The 20,786-nt window shown below is 48.3% G+C and overlaps 1 protein-coding gene across 4 annotated transcripts in view; it reads left to right on the forward strand.

The window, feature by feature from the left end:
- The window catches only part of PSPC1 (paraspeckle component 1), a 177,741-nt gene that overhangs the window by 9,957 nt on the left and 146,998 nt on the right, over positions 1–20,786 (forward strand). For all 4 annotated transcript variants that reach the window (XM_075337406.1, XM_075337408.1, XM_075337405.1 and 1 more), the window contains exon 2: positions 2,468–2,769. In XM_075337406.1, the coding sequence (XP_075193521.1) occupies positions 2,468–2,769 (302 nt within the window). The remainder of the gene's footprint in view (positions 1–2,467; positions 2,770–20,786) is intronic.

A 20,786-nucleotide genomic window follows, 5' to 3' on the forward strand; every position in this document is an offset into this window, starting at 1 on the left:
CGCACGCATCATCACCGCACATACGCAGGCACTCCCGCACGCATCATCACCAAGATTATTAGAGGAATGGGTGGGCTGCAACACCAAGACAGGTTATTAAACTTGGGGTTATTTAGTTTGGAAAAACAAAGGCTTAGGGGGGATCTAATCACAATGTATAAACATATGAGGGGACAGTACAGAGACCTTTCCAAAGATCTCTTTACACCTAGGCCTGCGACTGGAACACGGGAGCATCCGCTACGTCTTGAGGAAAGAAGGTTTAATCATAATCACAGACGAGGATTCTTTACTGTACGAGCAGTGAGACTATGGAGCTCTCTGCCGCATGATATTGTAATGAGTGATTCACTACTAACATTTATGTGTATTAGATTTTATGACAGGGTATTGATCCAGGGAACTAGTCTGATTGCCGGATGTGGAGTCAGGAAGGAATTTTTTTCCCCATTGGAGCTTTTGACACATTGGGGTCTTTTTGCCTTTCTCTGGATCAACATGTTAGGCTACGGGTTGAACTAGATGGACTTAGTCTCTCCCTTCAACCTTATAAACTATGAAACTATCACCGCACACGCAGGCACTACAGCCCCCATCATCACCGCACACACCCCGACACTACCTCAATGACGTCACTGCTGACAGCGCGGCTCACTTCAGTTACTGCGTGGAGCGGTGGTGTTCTACTGCCGCTCCTGTCAGCTTCATGTAGCAGAGCTGAAATCGTCGTGGGACCTCTGTGGATTACGTCGGACCTGGAGGGGTGTTTGGGGATTTTAATAAAATGGTGAAAGAGGGTGTTTTTTTGTCTTTTATTCTAAATATTTATTATAAGTATTTTTTTGGGTGTATGTGTTTATTTACTTTCACTTACAGGTTAATCATTGGGGATGTCTCATAGACGCCTGCCATGATTAACCCCTTATTACCCCGATTGCCACCACACCAGGGCAATTCGGGATGAGCCGGGTAGAGTCCCGGGACTGTCGCATCTAATAGATGCGGCAATTCCGGGCGGCTGCTGGCTGATTTTAAGCTGCGGGGCTCCCCATAACGTGGAGCTCCCCATCCTGAGAATACCAGCCTTCAGCCGTGTGGCTTTATCTTGGCTGGTAACAAAATTGGGGGGGAACCGCATGCCGTTTTTTTTTTTATTATTTATTTACTGCAAGATATAGACCCGCCCACCGGCGGCTGTGATTGGTTGCAGTCAGACAGCTGTCACTCAGCGTGGGGGCGTGTCTGACTGCAACCAATTATAGGCACCGGTGGGTGGGGAAAGCAGGGAGTACGAGATTGAATAATGAGCGGCCGGAATTTTCAAATCAGGAGAAGCCTCCAGAGCTTTGTGACAGCCGTGCAGCGCCGCGCCGGTGATCGGTGAGAGTGAGTGAATGAGTCAGTGAGTGATTGATTTTCTGACAAGCAATGAATTTATATCACTTCTGTGCATGTGCAGAAGTAAAAACCGGAACCGGTACATGCTTCCGGCGTTTGATGAATGCCACCGGATTCGGCGCGCATAGACTTTCATTATGCACCATGCCACACAGCTAAGCAGTTTTTTGCCGCTGGCAAAAACCGTTCCTCTCTGCGTCCTGTGCGGCCGCCGGAGTGATGATTTTTGCCGCATGCGGCAAAAACCGGATCAAACGCAAGTACATGCGGCACAATCCAGCGCTAATAAAAGTCTATGATGAAAAACCGCACCCGGCGGCAAAAAAAGATTTGTTTTTTCCGCAAAGCGCCGGATTGTGCCGTACAGCAAAAACCTGATGTGTGAAAGTAGCCTAACATTAACTACAGAGATCGAGACAGAACCATGTATCCGTTTAGTGATCTCAGCTATAGGAGCACAGCGCTTATGAATGAATGCTCCAGCCTGTGATTTAAGTAAGCGGTCAAGGAGGTCTGGAGCTGCTGACCTTGCGGACTGCAGACTATAAGACGCAGCTAATTTTTAGCAAGACACAATCTTGTTAAAAAAAAAAGTCTTTATAATCAGAAAAATACTGTACTGTGTACACACTCCATGTCTGCTCTCCATCAGATGATTTTCTTCACTTACCGCTTCACAGCGGGGATATAGGCAGTGATCCAGTGCCCTCAGCCGTTCACCTGTGTGACTATAACTCCATTTATGACAGTATGACGGTTATTAATTTTTATTTTATTTTTTTTTAAACATCTTTTTATTGAGTCATAAAATATGCGTTACAATTGTAATAATGGCAAGTATTGAGACATTATTTTCAATTATCCCAACAATCCCCCCTCTCTCAGCGCTGTTTTTAATTTTTTACATATCCTGTTTCCAAATTACCCCTGGAAGTCCATAGACTTATTGATTTCAATTTGAGTCAACATGAAAAAAAAATTTGTTCATGTACCCAAAAGTGTTTGGCCAGCAGTTATCGCCTATGAAGTACATTAATTTTTTGTTTTTTTTAATTGTATTTTTTTTCAGGAATCTAGAACACTTGCTGAAATAGCGAAAGCTGAGCTTGATGGCATGGTACTCAAAAACAGACCACTCCGAATCCGTTTTGCTACTCATGGGGCAGCGTTGACAGTTAAAAATCTGGCTCCAGTGGTTTCAAATGAGCTCCTTGAAGAAGCTTTCTCCATGTTCGGCCCAGTTGAGAGGGCAGTTGTCATAGTGGATGATCGCGGCAGAGCTACAGGCAAGGGGTTTGTGGAGTTTGCAGCAAAGCCCCCAGCACGGAAGGCTCTGGAGAGATGCACAGATGGATCTTTTATACTGACAACGTAAGTGGTTTCTGTACTTACAGAGAACTACATTGTGTGCAAATGTACGATGACTGAATAGTGGCATGCACAAATTTTGGCACCACTGCTCAAAATTACTGTCGTGAACAGGTAAGCAAGTTGAAAATGAAATTATCTCTAAAAGGCATAAAGGTAAAGATGACACGTTACCTTTTATATTTTACAGCCCCAAAGTTTAGATTTCATCTTCTTAAATTTTTACATTAATAAAAAATGAAAATGGACCAATGCTAAAGTTTTGGCACCCTGCATGGTTAGTACCTCGTAGCAAGTATCACAACTGGAGGCTTTCAAATATTGTTTGAAGGATTTTTTTATCCGTTCTTCCTTTGAATTAAAGTCTTCCAGTTCTGTGAGATCCTTGGCTCGTCTTCCAGTTCTGTGAGATCCTTGGCTCGTCTTCCAGTTCTGTGAGATTCTTTGCTCGTCTTCCAGTACTATGAGATTCTTTGCTCGTCTTCCAGTTCTGAGAGATTTTTTACTCGTCTTCCAGTTCTGAGAGATTCTTTGCTCGTCTTCCAGTTCTGAGAGATTCTTTGCTCGTCTTCCAGTTCTGAGAGATTCTTTGCTCGTCTTCCAGTTCTGTGAGATTCTTTGCTCGTCTTCCAGTTCTGTGAGATTCTTTGCTCGTCTTCCAGTTCTGTGAGATTCTTTGCTCGTCTTCCAGTACTATGAGATTCTTTGCTCGTCTTCCAGTTCTGAGAGATTTTTTACTCGTCTTCCAGTTCTGAGAGATTCTTTGCTCGTCTTCCAGTTCTGAGAGATTCTTTGCTCGTCTTCCAGTACTGTGAGATTCTTTGCTCGTCTTCCAGTTCTGAGAGATTCTTTGCTCGTCTTCCAGTTCTGAGAGATTCTTTGCTCGTCTTCCAGTTCTGTGAGATTCTTTGCTCGTCTTCCAGTACTGTGAGATTCTTTGCTCGTCTTCCAGTTCTGAGAGATTCTTTGCTCGTCTTCCAGTTCTGAGAGATTCTTTGCTCGTCTTCCAGTTCTGAGAGATTCTTTGCTCGTCTTCCAGTTCTGTGAGATTCTTTGCTCGTCTTCCAGTTCTGTGAGATTCTTTGCTCGTCGTCTTCCAGTTCTGTGAGATTCTTTGCTCGTCTTGCATGCTCTGCTCTTTTGAGGTCTCGCCACAGATTTTCAATGGTGTTCAGATTACTGGACTGTGAGGCCATTGTAAAACCATCAGTTTGTGCTTTTTGAGGTAGTCTAAAGGTACCGTCACACATAACGAGATCGCAGCTGAGTCACGGTTTCTGTGACGCAGTAGCAATCCCGTTAGCGATCTTATGTGTGACACCTACCAGCGATCAGGCCCCTGCTGTGAGGTCGCTAGTCGTTGCAGAATGGTCCAGGCCATTTTCTTCAAAGTCGATGTCCTGCTGGGCAGGACACATCGCTGTGTTTGACACTGTGTGACAGGGTCACAGTGGCTGCTGAGATCGTTATACAGGTCGCTACTGCGACCTGTATTGTTCCTGCATCACTGGTAAGGTCTGACTGTGTGACATCTCACCTGCGACCTCCCAGTGACTTACCTGCGATCCCTATCAGGTCGCATCGTTTTCGGGATCGCTGGTAAGTCGTTGTGTGTGACTGGGCCTTAAGTTTTGAAGTGTATTTAAGATCATTATCCATTTGTAGTAGCTGTCCACTTTTCAAGTTCAGCTTTTTTACAGATTGTGTTAAGCTTGCATCAATAATTTGTTGAAATTTTGAGTCCATTATTCCCATTTCCCGTGAAATGTTCCCTGTGCCTTTGGCTGCAACACAACCCCAAAGCATGATTGATCCACCTCCCATGCTGAATGGCGTCATGTTGTTGTCCTGAAATTTTGTGCCCTTTTTTTCTCCACACATACCTTTGATCGTTGTGGCCAAAGAGTTCTATTTTAACCTCATTGATCCAGAGGAAAATGCATTAGGCTTGTTGGGATGTTCTTTTGTATACTTCTGATGATGAATTTTATGATCAGGACCCAGGAGAGGTATTCTTCTGATGGCTCTTCCATGAAGGCCATACATGTGCAGTTGTCTCTGAACAGTAAAACAATGTACCACAACTCCAGAGTCTGTTAAATCTTCCTGAAGGTCTTTTGTAGTCAGGCGGGGTTTCTGATTTGCCTCTCTAGCAACCCTATGAGCAGCTCTCACAGAAATTTTGCTTGTCCTTCCACACCTTATCGTTACCTCCACTGTTGCTGTTAACTTCTATTTTTTTTTTTTTATTGCATTTTGAACTGAGGAAAGAGCATTTTGAAAATTTTGCTTATAGCCTTTTCCTGCTTTGTGGGCCTCCACCATTTTCATTTTCAGAGTGCTAGGCAGCAGGGCTGTGGAGTCGGTAAGCCAAACCTTCGACACCGACTCCGACTCCCACATATATTGCTTATATTAAAGTGAAAAATGTATTGTAGTGCAATGTGAACATCAGACATTTAATCATTGTTATGATACAATAATCAAGATATTTAATAATAATAATAATAATTTTATTCATTTATATAGCGCTATTAATTCCACAGCGCTTTACATACATTGGCAACACTGTCCCCATTGGGGCTCACAATCTAGAGTCCCATAAAATATATTCACTGGATACAACTTTAGAACACAAAAAACTGTAATAAATTGTAAATATGTAATACAATATGTAATATACATTATATCTATATATATCTATATATCTCTATATATCTATATATATCTCTATCTAGATATAGAGATATATAGAGATATATAGAGATATATAGAGATATATAGAGATATATAGAGATATATAGAGATATATAGAGATATATAGAGATATATAGAGATATATAGAGATATATAGAGATATATAGAGATATATAGAGATATATAGAGATATATAGAGATATATAGAGATATATAGAGATATATAGAGATATATAGAGATATATAGAGATATATAGAGATATATAGAGATATATAGAGATATATAGAGATATATAGAGATATATAGAGATATATAGAGATATATAGAGATATATAGAGATATATAGAGATATATAGAGATATATAGAGATATATAGAGATATATAGAGATATATAGAGATATATAGAGATATATAGAGATATATAGAGATATATAGAGATATATAGAGATATATAGAGATATATAGAGATATATAGAGATATATAGAGATATATAGAGATATATAGAGATATATAGAGATATATAGAGATATATAGAGATATATAGAGATATATAGAGATATATAGAGATATATAGAGATATATAGAGATATATAGAGATATATAGAGATATATAGAGATATATAGAGAGAGAGAGAGATATATAGAGATATATAGAGAGAGAGAGAGATATATAGAGAGAGAGAGAGAGAGAGAGAGATATATAGAGAGAGAGAGAGAGAGAGAGAGAGAGAGAGAGAGAGAGAGAGAGAGAGAGAGATATACTGTATATTACATATTGTATTACATATTTACAATTTATTACAGTTTTTGTGTTCTAAAGTTGTATCCAGTGAATATATTTTATGTTCTATCTAAATATCTTGATTATTGTATCATAACAATGATTAAATGTCTGATGTTCACATTGTACTACAATAGATTTTTTACTTAAATATAAGCAATATACTAAATGTTATTTAGTATGTTTTTGTTGAAAACTGTTCTTTGCCACTTACATAGTTTATTACATAGTGTTTATATACATTTGTGCAGTGAGTCTATGAATTTGTTGTAAGAAATAGAATTACCTCCATCAGATCCTTGTTCATAGATGACCTCAAATCTGACCTAATAATTGTAAGGCTGGAGAACAACCTCTCTACAGTAATTGGGTTGGAGGCAAAGCCGTTACCACGTAGGCAACATCTCTAACAATTTCCGGGTATAACGGAATTGCCTCATGCACAGTCAGTTTTGATGAACGGTCGAATTTTCTTATTTCTTTGTGAGAAAGTGAAAAATTTTACTGAAATCTGGTCAATCTGCTGCTATAGGAGACGGAGTGAAACCTTTTTCCTTGCAGCATTGCTTTGCCTGCTCCATGTCATCCAAATACTTGTCAAAGTTCAACTCCTCATCTGATGAGGATGAAGATATGGCAGCAGTAGCACTGTCAGGCCCCAAGTCCTCTTGTGCCTGGCAGTCCTGTAGGCCACTCATCCTAGTTGCTACCTCAGTCAGAGCTTCTTTTCCTTTAGTAAGCTGTTGGTCATCAAGCAGTATACGATGACTTGGGTCCACATAAACAACTGCCAGAAGAATTTTATTTTCCAATAGCTGTGTCTCTCTCCGTTTCATTGAAGCAGAAATGCCATCTGCGATTAAACCTCCTCTTTGGGACATGCAAAATGGCAAGTTCTTCCACTTCCTTATGAAAATGCCAGGAGTTAAATCCTCAGCTTGTAATTTTTTAGTCACGGTAAATGGGTGATAAAGCAATTCCTTCAATTTAACCACCTGTCCATTGACCTTCTTCATTTAGGGTTACCTGAGGGTTCACCATATCTATAAGAAACTATTTTAGTTCAAGCAATCGCTCAATCATTAAATAAGTGCTGCCCCACCGAGTGGCTTGATCAACAATTGCCCCTTTCCCAGCACGTCTCTTCAAGATGGAATCAATTTTAGGGGTTCTGGCGGCAATAACCAATTTTCTCACTTTTCCAGTCAATTTCCAGCATGTCACTCTTGCAGACTATCTTATTGCCATATGGAGATAAGGTATGCACACCAGTGACTATGCAAGGGGACTACATGTAATAGCAGAAACTGCTGTGTGAATACTGACATGAAAAATTCAATAGCTATATGTAAGAATGAAATGTGAAAAATGGAATCTGCATTACTGCCATGAATATATGAATAAAGAGAAATTTAGCTATTGAATTGATCAATGCAATAGAGCCCCAACACTACGCCAAAGTATTTCTCTACGTTGGGGTCCCTAGCTTGTGTGTGTCCTCTCATGCAGTTAAAAAACTTACCGTGTATGGGAAGCTGAGACCCAGGCTATATATGCGTATAATGTGGACTGGCAATAGGTGTGAGTTTTTCACAAAAGAAAAACTACTAACATGCAGGTTCCATTTTTCCCATTTCATTCTTACATATAGCTATTGAATTTTTCATGTCAGTATTCACACAGCAGTTTCTGCTATTACATGTATTCCCCTTGCATAGTCACTGGTGTGCATACCTTATCTCCATATAGTGATTTTTTTTTTTTTTTTAGGTTTTTGCACCCAGTTCAGACATAGAATGGAGTTCCAAACGTTATTCCTTATTTATCTCTTATTGCCAGCTGCAGCGTGTGCACAACACAGAGCATGTGATGAATATGAGGCTATGTTCACACTAGAAAAATGATTTTTCTTAAGAAATTTCTCAAGAGTGAAGGATTAGTGCACCTGCGTTTTTGCCGGGTTTTCGGTGCGTTTTTACTGCTGGTTGCTCCCTGCGTTATTGTGCCAATTATCTATGGCAAATAACGCAGTTAGCTGCAGAAAAGTGACATGCTCATTCTTAAGAAAATCTACTGAAAGAATTTTCTTAAGAAAAAAACGCAGTGTGCGCAGCTAATTTTTTTTGCCATAGGTTTTGCTGGGGAATGTCTGCAGAAAGGTTACAAGAATTTCTCAAATTTCTGCAGCAAAAACGGACCAAAAACGCAGGTAAAAAACGCAGTGTGTGAACATAGCCTGAAAGTGTTTTGAAGCAGCTTCAACAAGATCATCTAATTCTAAAGTATCATTTTGCTTTTCTTCTGTTGTAATATCTGTTTGCTCCTCAGTTATATGAACAGCACTGTGGCTCCATCTCACACATACTGAATCCTACATTTTCTTCTAGCTGTTGTTCATTACTCTTTCATCAGTTTAATTGTACTTATCATGTTTGAAGCATTGTCCTTTACAATAGCAAGAACCTGTTCTTTCTTTGTCGCTCCATTGGGAGACCCAGATAATTGGGTGTATAGCTTCTGCCTCCGGAGGCCACACAAAGTATTACACTTAAAAGTGTAAAGCCCCTCCCCTTCTGCCTATACACCCCCCGTGCCTCACGGGCTCCTCAGTTTTTATGCTTTGTGCGAAGGAGGCTGACATCCACGCATAGCTCCACATCTTAGTCAGCAGCAGCTGCTGACTATGTCGGATGGAAGAAAAGAGGGCCCATAACAGGGCCCCCAGCATGCTCCCTTCTCACCCCACTCTGGTCGGCGGTGTTGTTAAGGTTGAGGTACCCATTGCGGGTACATAGGCAGGAGCCACATGCTGTTTTCCTTCCCCATCCCTTAATGGGCTCTGGGTGAAGTGGGATCCTAATCGGTCTCCAGGCACGGGGACCGTACTCCCTCCGCAGCCCCTGGGGAATCTGCTGGACAGGAGCCGGGTATCGTCAGGGACAAGGCCCTGCTACTGTGAGGTACTCTGTGTCCCCTTGGGGGACCGCGCATGGAGCGCTTGTGCCATACACACTGCAGCACTGCTGGGTGTGTTAGTGCGCCGGGGACTACCGCGCCGACCGCGCTTATTTGCCGGCCGCGCTTATAACTTTAGTCCCCGGCTTTTGCGGCCTAGTATCGCATATTCCCGCCCCCAGGCCTGCCAGTCAGGGGAAGGGCGGGACGCTGCACAGGACGTCAGCGCTGAGGGCTGGAGCATACTTTGTATCCTCCTCCCCCCTCACTCAGCACAGTGGGGCATCAGATTCCCGCACTTTCTAGGGCACGCCCACGGCCCCCTCCTCCCCACAGAACGCCGGCAGCCATTCCTGTCAGCACTTCTGACGCTGGAGAGGAGAGACAACACGGCTCTGGGAGGCCCAGGCAGGGAATCTGGTGATCACACAACCGCTTTGAGCGGTCGGTAAGCAGCACCTGTGGTGCTGGCCCCACTGAGTGCCGAAGTGTACATATATATATGCTTATATGCTATACATTTACACTGTACGGTCGCACTGTTGATTTTTGGCTAAAAACCCTCCTGGATTGTGCTCAGAGGAGACAACAGCATGTCGTCCGCAAAAAGCAAGGGTGCCAAAGCACAGGCTTACTTTGCAACCTGTACCTCATGTGCGGCTATACTACCGGCAGGTTCCACCGACCCTCATTGTGTGCAATGCTCGGCCCCTGTGGCACTTACTCAGCCGGAGCCTCTGCTACTGGTGGCCCAGGTGGAACCACCTGCTACCACTGTCCAGGTGACAGGGACGGAGTTTGCAGTATTTGCTGACAAACTGTCTGAGAGTATGGATAAATGGTCTGCTAAGATACTAGAAGCCTTACAGTCCAGACCGGTGACTCAGGCCCCGGGCACTGTTGAATCATTGACCCCAGGCCCCCCCTCAGTTGGAGCAGCAAAGTGCTCCCGGGGTGACCCATAGGTCCCAGGGTGAGGCCTCTGACACGGACCGCAGTCCCAGGCCGCCTAAGCGGGCTCGCTGGGAAATTCCCTCGACTTCATCACACTGTTCAGGGTCTCAGCAGGAGGACTCTCTGGATGATGAAGCGGAGGTAGCAGATCAGGATTCTGATCCTGAGGCCGCTCTCAACCTAGATACACCTGAAGGTGACGCCATAGTGAATGACCTTATAGCGACCATCAATCAGGTGTTGGATATTTCTCCCCCAGCTCCTCCAATTGAGGAGTCAGCTTCTCAGCAGGAGAAATTCCGTTTCAGGTTTCCCAAGCGTACATTGAGTATGTTTCTGGATCACTCTGACTTCAGAGAGGCAGTCCAGAAACACCGAGCTTGTCCAGATAAGCGTTTTTCCAAGCGCCTTAAGGATACACGTTATCCCTTCCCCCCTGACGTTGTCAAGGGCTGGGCTCCGTGTCCCAAGGTGGATCCTCCAGTCTCCAGACTGGCGGCTAGATCCATAGTTGCAGTGGAAGATGGGGCTTCACTCAAAGATGCCACTGACAGACAGATGGAGCTCTGGTTGAAATCCATCTATGAAGCTATAGGCGCGTCTTTTGCTCCAGCATTCGCAGCCGTATGGGCGCTCCAAGCTATTTCAGCTTGTCATGCGCAGATTAATGCAGTCACACGTACGTCTGCTCCGCAAGCGGTGTCCTTAACCTCTCAGGCGTCGGCGTTTGCGTCCTACGCCATTAATGCTGTCCTGGACTCTGCGAGCCGTGCGGCGGTAGCATCCGCCAATTCGGTGGCAGTCCGCAGGGCCATGTGGCTACGTGAATGGAAGGCAGACTCTGCTTCCAAAAAGTTCTTAACCGGTTTGCCATTTTCTGGCGACCGCCTGTTTGGTGAGCGATTGGATGAAATCATTAAACAATCCAAGGGAAAGGACTCATCCTTACCCCAGTCCAAACCAAACAGACCTCAACCACGGAAGGTACAATCGAGGTTTCGGTCCTTTCGGACCGCGGGCAGGTCTCAATTCTCCTCGTCCAAAAGGCCTCAGAAGGATCAGAGGAACTCCGATTCATGGCGGTCTAAGTCACGTCCTAAAAAGACCGCCGGAGGAACCGCTCCCAAAGCGGCCTCCTCATGACTTTCGGCCTCCTCACACCGCATCCTCGGTCGGTGGCAGGCTTTCCCGCTTTTGCGACGCCTGGCTGCCACAGGTAAAAGACCGTTGGGTGAGAGACATTCTGTCTCACGGTTACAGGATAGAGTTCAGCTCTCGTCCTCCGACTCGATTCTTCAGAACATCTCCGCCCCCAGAGCGAGGCGATGCTCTTCTTCAGGCGGTGTGCACTCTGAAGGCAGAAGGAGTGGTGATCCCTGTTCCTTTTCAGCAACAGGGTCAAGGTTTTTACTCCAACTTGTTCGTGGTGCCGAAAAAGGACGGATCCTTCCGTCCTGTTCTGGACCTAAAACTGCTCAACAAACACGTAAAAACCAGGCGGTTCCGGATGGAATCGCTCCGCTCCGTCTTCGCCTCAATGTCCCAAGGAGATTTCCTAGCATCAATCGACATCAAAGATGCTTATCTCCACGTACCGATTTGCTCCAGAGCATCAGCGCCTCCTGCGTTTCGCTATAGGGGACGAACACCTTCAGTTCGTGGCACTGCCTTTCGGCCTGGCGACAGCCCCACGGGTCTTCACCAAGGTCATGGCAACAGTAGTAGCAGTTCTGCACTCTCAGGGACACTCGGTGATCCCTTACTTAGACGATCTGCTTGTCAAGGCACCCTCTCAAGTGGCATGCCAACACAGCCTGAACATTGCTCTGGAGACTCTCCAGAGTTTCGGGTGGATCATCAATTTTCCAAAGTCAAATCTGACACCGGCCCAATCACTGACATATCTTGGCATGGAGTTTCATACCCTCTCAGCGATTAGTGAAGCTTCCGCTGGACAAACAGCGTTCACTACAGACAGGGGTGCAATCTCTCCTTCAAGGCCAGTCACACTCCTTGAGGCGCCTCATGCACGTCCTAGGGAAGATGGTAGCAGCAATGGAGGCAGTTCCTTTTGCGCAGTTTCATCTGCGTCCACTTCAATGGGACATTCTCCGCAAATGGGACAGGAAGTCGACGTCCCTCGACAGGAACGTCTCCCTTTCTCGGGCAGCCAAGGCTTCCCTTCAGTGGTGGCTTCTTCCCACTTCTCTGTCGAAGGGGAAATCCTTCCTACCCCCATCCTGGGCTGTGGTCACGACGGACGCGAGCCTGTCAGGGTGGGGAGCGGTCTTTCTCCACCACAGGGCTCAGGGTACTTGGACTCAGCCAGAGTCCTCCCTTCAGATCAATGTTCTGGAGATAAGGGCAGTGTATCTTGCCCTAAAGGCGTTCCAGCTGTGGCTGGAAGGCAAGCAGATCCGAATTCAGTCGGACAACTCCACCGCGGTGGCATACATCAACCACCAAGGCGGAACACGCAGTCGGCAAGCCTTCCAGGAAGTCCGGCGGATTCTGCTGTGGGTGGAAGCCACAGCCTCCACCATATCCGCAGTTCACATCCCGGGCGTAGAAAACTGGGAAGCAGACTTTCTCAGTCGCCAGGGCATGGACGCAGGGGAATGGTCCCTTCACCCGGACGTGTTTCAGGAGATCTGTTGCCGCTGGGGGATGCCGGACGTCGACCTAATGGCGTCCCGGCACAACAACAAGGTCCCGACATTCATGGCACGGTCTCAAGATCACAGAGCTCTGGCGGCAGACGCCTTAGTTCAGGATTGGTCGCAGTTTCAACTCCCTTATGTGTTTCCTCCTCTGGCACTGTTGCCCAGAGTGTTACGCAAGATCAGGTCCGACTGCCGCCGCGCCATCCTCGTCGCTCCAGATTGGCCGAGGAGGTCGTGGTACCCGGATCTGTGGCATCTCACGGTGGGCCAACCGTGGGCACTACCAGACCGACCAGACTTGCTGTCTCAAGGGCCGTTTTTCCATCTGAATTCTGCGGCCCTCAACCTGACTGTGTGGCCATTGAGTCCTGGATCCTAGCGTCTTCAGGGTTATCTCAAGAGGTCATTGCCACTATGAGACAGGCTAGGAAACCAACGTCCGCCAAGATCTACCACAGGACGTGGAGGATATTCTTATCTTGGTGCTCTGATCAGGGTTTTTCTCCCTGGCCATTTGCCTTGCCCACTTTTCTTTCCTTCCTTCAATCCGGATTGGAAAAAGGTTTGTCGCTCGGCTCCCTTAAGGGACAAGTCTCAGCGCTCTGTGTTTTTTCAGAAGCGCCTAGCCAGACTTCCACAGGTACGCACGTTCCTGCAGGGGGTTTGTCACATAGTCCCTCCTTACAAGCGTCCGTTAGAACCCTGGGATCTGAACAGGGTGCTGATGGCTCTTCAGAAACCACCTTTCGAGCCAATGAGGGATGTCTCTCTCTCACGCCTTTCGCAGAAAGTGGTCTTCCTAGTAGCAGTCACATCACTTCGGAGAGTGTCTGAGCTAGCAGCGCTGTCATGCAAAGCCCCTTTCCTGGTGTTTCACCAGGACAAGGTGGTTCTGCGTCCGGTTCCGGAATTTCTCCCTAAGGTGGTATCCCCCTTTCATCTCAATCAGGATATCTCCTTACCCTCTTTTTGTCCTCATCCAGTTCACCAATGTGAAAGGGATTTGCACTTGTTAGATCTGGTGAGAGCACTCAGACTCTACATTTCTCGTACGGCGCCCCTGCGCCGCTCGGATGCACTCTTTGTCCTTGTCGCTGGCCAGCGTAAAGGGTCACAGGCTTCCAAATCAACCCTGGCTCGGTGGATCAAGGAACCAATTCTCGAAGCTTACCGATATTCTGGGTTTCCGGTTCCCTCAGGCCTGAGGGCCCATTCTACCAGAGCCGTGGGTGCGTCCTGGGCTTTGCGGCACCAGGCTACGGCTCAGCAGGTGTGTCAGGCAGCTACCTGGTCGAGCCTGCACACTTTCACGAAACACTATCAGGTGCATACCTATGCTTCGGCAGATGCCAGCCTAGGTAGGCGAGTCCTTCAGGCGGCGGTTGCCCACTTGTAGGAAGGGGCCGTTTTACGGCTCTATTACGAGGTTTTCTTCAGCGCTCTATTGGGAGACCCAGACGATTGGGGTATAGCTACTGCCCTCCGGAGGCCACACAAAGCACTACACTAAAAAGTGCAAGGCCCCTCCCCCTCTGGCTATACCCCCCCGTGGTATCACGGGTTCTCCAGTTTTAGCTTTGTGTGCGAAGGAGGTCAGACATCCACGCATAGCTCCACAGATTTTAGTCAGCAGTAGCTGCTGACTATTTCGGATGGAAGAAAAGAGGACACATATAGTGTCCCCAGCATGCTCCCTTCTCACCCCTGGATGGTGTTGTAAGGTTGAGGTACCTATTGCTGGTACGGAGGCTGGAGCCCACATGCTGCTTTCCTTCCACATCCCCCTGAGGGGCTCTGAGGAAGTGGGATCCTGCCGGCCTCAAAGCTCTGACGCCGGGCTCCATCCACAGACCCATTTGAACCTGCTGGATACGGAGCTGGAGTACCGTTCAGGGACATGGCCCTGCACCATTACAGGTACTCTCTGTCCCCGTACACACAGGCGCAGCACACTCCAGACTTGCTGGGTGTGCTAGTGCGCCGGGGACAGTAAAGGGTTACAGTCACTGCAGCTTTGCTGAGTGACTTTGTGTTTTGGGAACTACCGCGCCGGACGCTCCGGGAGCGGCGGCGCGGCTGGGACTTGTAGTTCGCCGGGGACTGGGCGCCGACCGCGCTTTTACGGCGGCGGCGCTTATAACTCCAGTCCCCGGCTTCTGCGGCCTAGTGCCGCTTCGTTCCCGCCCCCTCCCTGTCACTCAGGGAAGGGGACAGGCGCTGAGCAATCAGCAGCGCCGAGGGCTGGAGCCTTTTTACATGCTCCAGCCCTCTCACTGCACTCTGTCGGACGCCGGATTCCCGCTCTGCCTTGGGGGCACGCCCACGGCCCGCCCCTACTCACACGAGCTGGGGAAGAAGCCGGCAGCCATTACTGCAGAGCTCGGGGCACCAAGGCAGGACAGTGGCGATCATACACCCGCTTATAGGCGGGCGGTAAGAGGCACACATAGTGCTGACCCCAATATATACTGCAGTGTATACATGTGTTGTTTTTAACTACATAGGTCGCTATATGCCCGCTTGGGGAGCGACACATCAGCAGCAGGAAAGCAGGTGTGCTAAGGCACAGGCTTTCTAGGCTGCTTGTTTTGCACGACTGAGGTGTTCATTTGTGTTTATGCTGTTATGCTATACATTGCACTGTACAGTCGCTAGTCTTAGCTATATTCTTCTGGAATGGCTAGACTACAGCAGCAGAAAACCAAGGGTGCTGGGGCACAGGTTTTTTTCTATGCTGCTTGTATTGCATGGGCTGCAGTGTGCATTTGTACTTGTGCTTGTATGCTATACATTGCACTGTATGGTCACTCTTCTGGGCTATATTCCCCTAGATGACCAGTCTACAGCAGCAGAAGAGCAGAGGTGCCAGGGCACAGGCTTCTATGCTGCTTGGATTGCATGTGCTGCAGTGTTCATTTGTACCTGTGCTTGTATGCTATACATTGCACTGTAGGGTCACTCTTCTGGGCTATATTCCCCTAGATGACTAGTATACAGCAGCAGAAGAGCAGGGGTGCCAGGGCACAGGCTTCTATGCTGCTTGTATTGCTTGTGCTGCAGTGGTCATTTGTACTTTATGCCTGTATGCTATACATTGCAATGTACGGTCACCAATCTTGGCTATATACTTCTAGATAGCTAGTCGGCAGCGGCAAAAAAGCAACACAGATTTCAGTGCTGTTTTTACTACATGGGATGCTGTTCATGACACCGTCCCATTGTGTGCATGCTCCCCTGTAGCACGTCGTCTGCCGGGGTCTCTAGCACTTCGTCTGCCGGGGCTCTACTAGTTGTGGCCAAAGAAACCTCCTGTCAACCCTGTCCATGGCCAGGGACGGAGTAGTCATAATATAGAGACTTGCACCCATGGGCAATCTACTTGAACAAAAGGCAGCTCTTCAGGGCTTTGATACTGACATCGCTCTCAATCCGGATACACCGGGTGGTAACGCCATACGGAATGATCCTATACCGTCCATCAATGGAAGGTTGGATCTTTCTCCCTCAGCTCCCCCAGTGGAGATAGGAGACGAACAGGAGAAGTTCCTTTTCAGTGTCTCACGCAGATATTGAGTATTTTTCTGGCCACGCTGACTTCAGAGAAGCAGTCCAGGAACAACACGCTTACCAGATAAGCGTCTTCTCCAAACGTTTTTTTTAGGATACACGTTATCCCTTTTTTCCCCTGACGTGGTCAGCGCTGGACCCAGGGTCCAAAGGTGGATTCTCCAATCTCCAGGCTTGCATCTAGAGCCATAGTTGCACTGGAGATGGGGCTTCACTTCAAGATGCCATTCACAGACAGATGGACTCTGGTTGAAATCTGTCTAGGAGGCTATCGGCGTGTCGGTTGCTCCGGCATCCACAGCCGTATTGGCAACCTAACCTTTTCTGCTGTTCTTGCGCAGCTGACCTTGAGCAGGGACATCTGTACCGCAGAGGCGTCCGTAACCCCGCAATGTCTGCACTGCGACTTACCCTGTTAATGCTGTCCTAAAAGTACAGTCGAGGTTTCGGTCCTTCCCAAGCTCCGGCAGGTCCCAATTGTCCTCGTGCAAATGGGCTACAAAACCTCAGACGGGCTCAGATTCCGGCCGGGCTCAATCTCGCCCAAGGAAGGCAGTCGGAGGAACCGCTACCAAGGCGGTCTCCTCAGGACTCTCAGCTCTCTCTCTCTCTCTCCGCATCCGCGGTTGATGGCAGACTCCCCCGCCTTTGGCGACATTTAGCTGCCACAGGTCACAGACCGGTGGGTGACGGACATTGTGCTCACGTGCACAGGACAGTGTTCTGTTCTCGTCCTCCGACTCCATTCTTCAGAACGGCCCCACCTCTCCACCGAGCAGATGCCCTGCTGCAGGCGGTGGACGCTCTAAGAGCAGAAGGAGTGGTGATCCCTGTCCCCCCTCAGGAACGAGGGCGAGGGTTTGTACTCCAATCTCTTTGTGGCTCCAAAAATGGACGGTTCCTTCCGTCCTGTTCTGGTTCTGAAACTGCTCAACGAGCATGCGAACGCCAGGCGGTTCCGGATGGGATCCCTCCGATCCGTCATTGCCTCAATGTCTCGAGGAGACTTCCTTGCCTCAACAGACATCAAAGATGCCTATCTCCACGTGCCAATTGCTACGGAGCACCAACGTTTTCTACGTTTTGTGATAGGAGACGAACATCTTCTGTTCGTAGCTCTGCCATTCAGTCTGGCGACAGCCCCACGGGTGGGCACCAAGGTCATGGCAGCAGTGGTAGCAGTCTTGCACTCTCACGGACACCCGGTGATTCCGTACTTGGACGATCTACTCGTCAAAGCACCCTCCCTCGAGGCATGCCAACGCAGCCTGAATGTTACGCTGGAGACTCTCCAGACTTTCGGGTGGATCATCAATTTGGCAAGGTCAAATCTGTCTCCGACTCAATCACTAACGTATCTCGGCATGGAGTTTCATACTCTATCAGCCATAGTGAAGCTTCCGCTGAACCAGCAGCGTTCACTGCGGACAGAGGTGCAGTCTCTCCTTCAAGGCCAGTCGCACCCCTTAAGGCGCCTCATGCACTTCCTAAGGAAGATGGTGGCAGCCATCGAGGCAGTTCTCTTTGCGCAGTTTCATCTGCGCCAACGGCAATGGGACATTCTCCGCCAATGGGATGGGCAGTCAACCTCCCTGGACGGGAAGTCTCCCTTTCCCTGACGGCCGAGGACTCTCTGCAATAGTGGCTTATTCCCACCTCATTGTCATAGCCCCCATCCTGGGCAGTGGTCACGACAGATACGAGTCTGTCAGGGTGGGGAGCAGTTTGTCTCCGCCACATGGCTCAGGGGACGTGGACTCAGCAGGAGTCCACCCTTCAGTTCGATGTGCTAGAAATCGGGGCAGGGTATCTTACCCTATTAGCTTTCCAAAAGTGGCTAGAAGGGAGCAGATCCGAATCCAGTCGGACATCTCCACAGCGGTGGCATACATCAACCACCAAGGAGGGACACGCAGTCAGCAGCCTTCCAGGAAGTCCGGCGAATCCTCATGTGGGTGGAGGACACAGCATCCACCATATCCGCAGTTCACATCCCGGGCGTAGAAAACTGGGAAGCAGACTTCCTCAGTCGCCAGGGCATGGACGCGGGGGAATGGTCCCTTCACCCGGACGTGTTTTCAGGAAATCTGTTGCCGCTGGGGGGGGCCGGACGTCGACCTAATGGCGTCTCGGCACACCAACAAGGTCCCGGCATTTATGGCACGATCGCGCGATCACAGAGCTCTGGCGGCAGACGCCTTAGTGCAAGATTGGTCGCAGTTCCGGCTCACATATGTGTTTCCACCTCTGGCACTCTTGCCCAGAGTACTGCGTAAAAATCAGATCCGATTGCAGCCGCGTCATACTCGTCGCTCCAGACTGGCCGAGGAGATCGTGGTACCCGGATCTGTGGCATCTCACGGTCGGCCGACCGGGGTCACTACCAGACCGACCAGACTTACTGTCTCAAGGGCCGTTTTCTCCATCGGAATTCTGCGGCCCTGAACCTGACTGTGTGGCTTGTGTGTCCTGGATCCTAGCGTCTTCAGGATTATCCCAAGGGGTCGTTGCCACCATGAGACAGGCTAGGAAGCCCACGTCTGCTAAGATCTACCACAGAACGTGGAAGGTTTTCTTAATCTGGTGCTCTACTCAGGGAGTGTCTCCCTGGCCATTTGCATTGCCTATCTTTCTTTCCTTCCTACAATAGGAGTTAGAAAAGGGCTTGTCGCTAGACTCCCTCAAAGGGCAAGTCTCAGCACTATCCGTGTTTTTTCAGAAGCGTCTAGCACGTCTTTCTAAGGTGCGCACGTTCCCGCAGGGGGTTTGTCATATCGTACCCCCGTACAAGCGGCCGTTGGATCCATGGGATCTGAACAGGGTTCTAGTTGCTCTCCAGAAGCCGCCTTTCGAGCCTCTGAAGGAAGTTTCCTTTTCTCGCCTGTCACAGAAGGTGGCGTTTCTCGTTGCGATCACATCGCTTCGGCGAGTGTCTGAGCTGGCAGCTCTGTCATCCAAGGCTCCCTTCCTGGTGTTCCACCAGGACAAGGTAGTGCTGCGCATCATTCCGGAGTTTCTCCCTAAGGTCGTATCCTCATTTCATCTTAATCAGGATATCTCCTTACCGTCCTTTTGCACTCATCCGGTTCACCGGTATGAGAATGATTTACGTTTGCTAGATCTGGTGAGAGCACTCAGAATCTACATTTCACGCACGGCGCCCGTACGCCGTTCCGATGCCCTTGTCGCTGGTACGCGCAAGAGGTTGCAGGCTTCTAAAGCCACCCTGGCTCGATGGATCAAAGAACCAATTCTGGAAGCCTACCGTTTTGCAGGGCTTCCGGTTCTTTCAGGGCTGAAAGCCCATTCAACCAGAGCCGTGAGTGCGTCCTGGGCGCTACGACACCAGGCTTCGGCTCAACAGGTGTGCCAGGCAGCTACCTGGTCGAGTCTGCACACTTTCACCAAACATTATCAGGTGCATACCTATGCTTCGGCGGATGCCAGCTTAGGTAGAAGAGTCCTGCAGGCGGCAGTGACATCCCCGTAGGGGAGGGCTGTTTTGCAGCTCTAACATGAGGTATCTCTTTACCCACCCAGGGACAGCTTTTGGACGTCCCAATCGTCTGGGTCTCCCAATAGAGCGCTGAAGAAGAAGGGAATTTTGTTACTTACCGTAAATTCCTTTTCTTCTAGCTCTTATTGGGAGACCCAGCACCCGCCCTGTTGTCCTTCGGGATCTCTTGGTTGTTTGCGGGTACACATGTTGTTCATGTTGAACGGTTTTTCAGTTCTCCGACGTTATTCGGAGTTAATTTGTTTAAACCAGTTATTGGCTTCCTCCTTCTTGCTTTGGCACTAAAACTGGAGAACCCGTGATACCACGGGGGGGTATAGCCAGAGGGGGAGGGGCCTTGCACTTTTTAGTGTAGTGCTTTGTGTGGCCTCCGGAGGGCAGTAGCTATACCCCAATCGTCTGGGTCTCCCAATAAGAGCTAGAAGAAAAGGAATTTACGGTAAGTAACAAAATTCCCTTCTTACTTTACCCACCCAGGGACTGCTTTTGGACGTCCCAATTGTCTGGGTCTCCCAATGGAGCGACAAAGAAGAAGGGAATTTTGTTTACTTACCGTAAATTCCTTTTCTTCTAGCTCCAATTGGGAGACCCAGCACCCGCCCCTGTTCCCTTCGGGCTGTTGTTCTTTGTGTACACATGTTGTTCATGTTGAATGGTTTCAGTTCTCCGAAATTTCTTCGGATTGAATTTACTTTGAACCAATTTATAACTTTCCCTCCTTCTTGCTTTTGCACCAAAACTGAGGAGCCCGTGAGGCACGGGGGGTGTATAGGCAGAAGGGGAGGGGCTTTACACTTTTAAGTGTAATACTTTGTGTGGCCTCCGGAGGCAGAAGCTATACACCCAATTGTCTGGGTCTCCCAATTGGAGCTAGAAGAAAAGG

This window comes from Anomaloglossus baeobatrachus, chromosome 2 (genome assembly GCF_048569485.1).
Source record: "Anomaloglossus baeobatrachus isolate aAnoBae1 chromosome 2, aAnoBae1.hap1, whole genome shotgun sequence".
Classification (NCBI taxonomy): Eukaryota; Metazoa; Chordata; class Amphibia; order Anura; family Aromobatidae; genus Anomaloglossus; species Anomaloglossus baeobatrachus.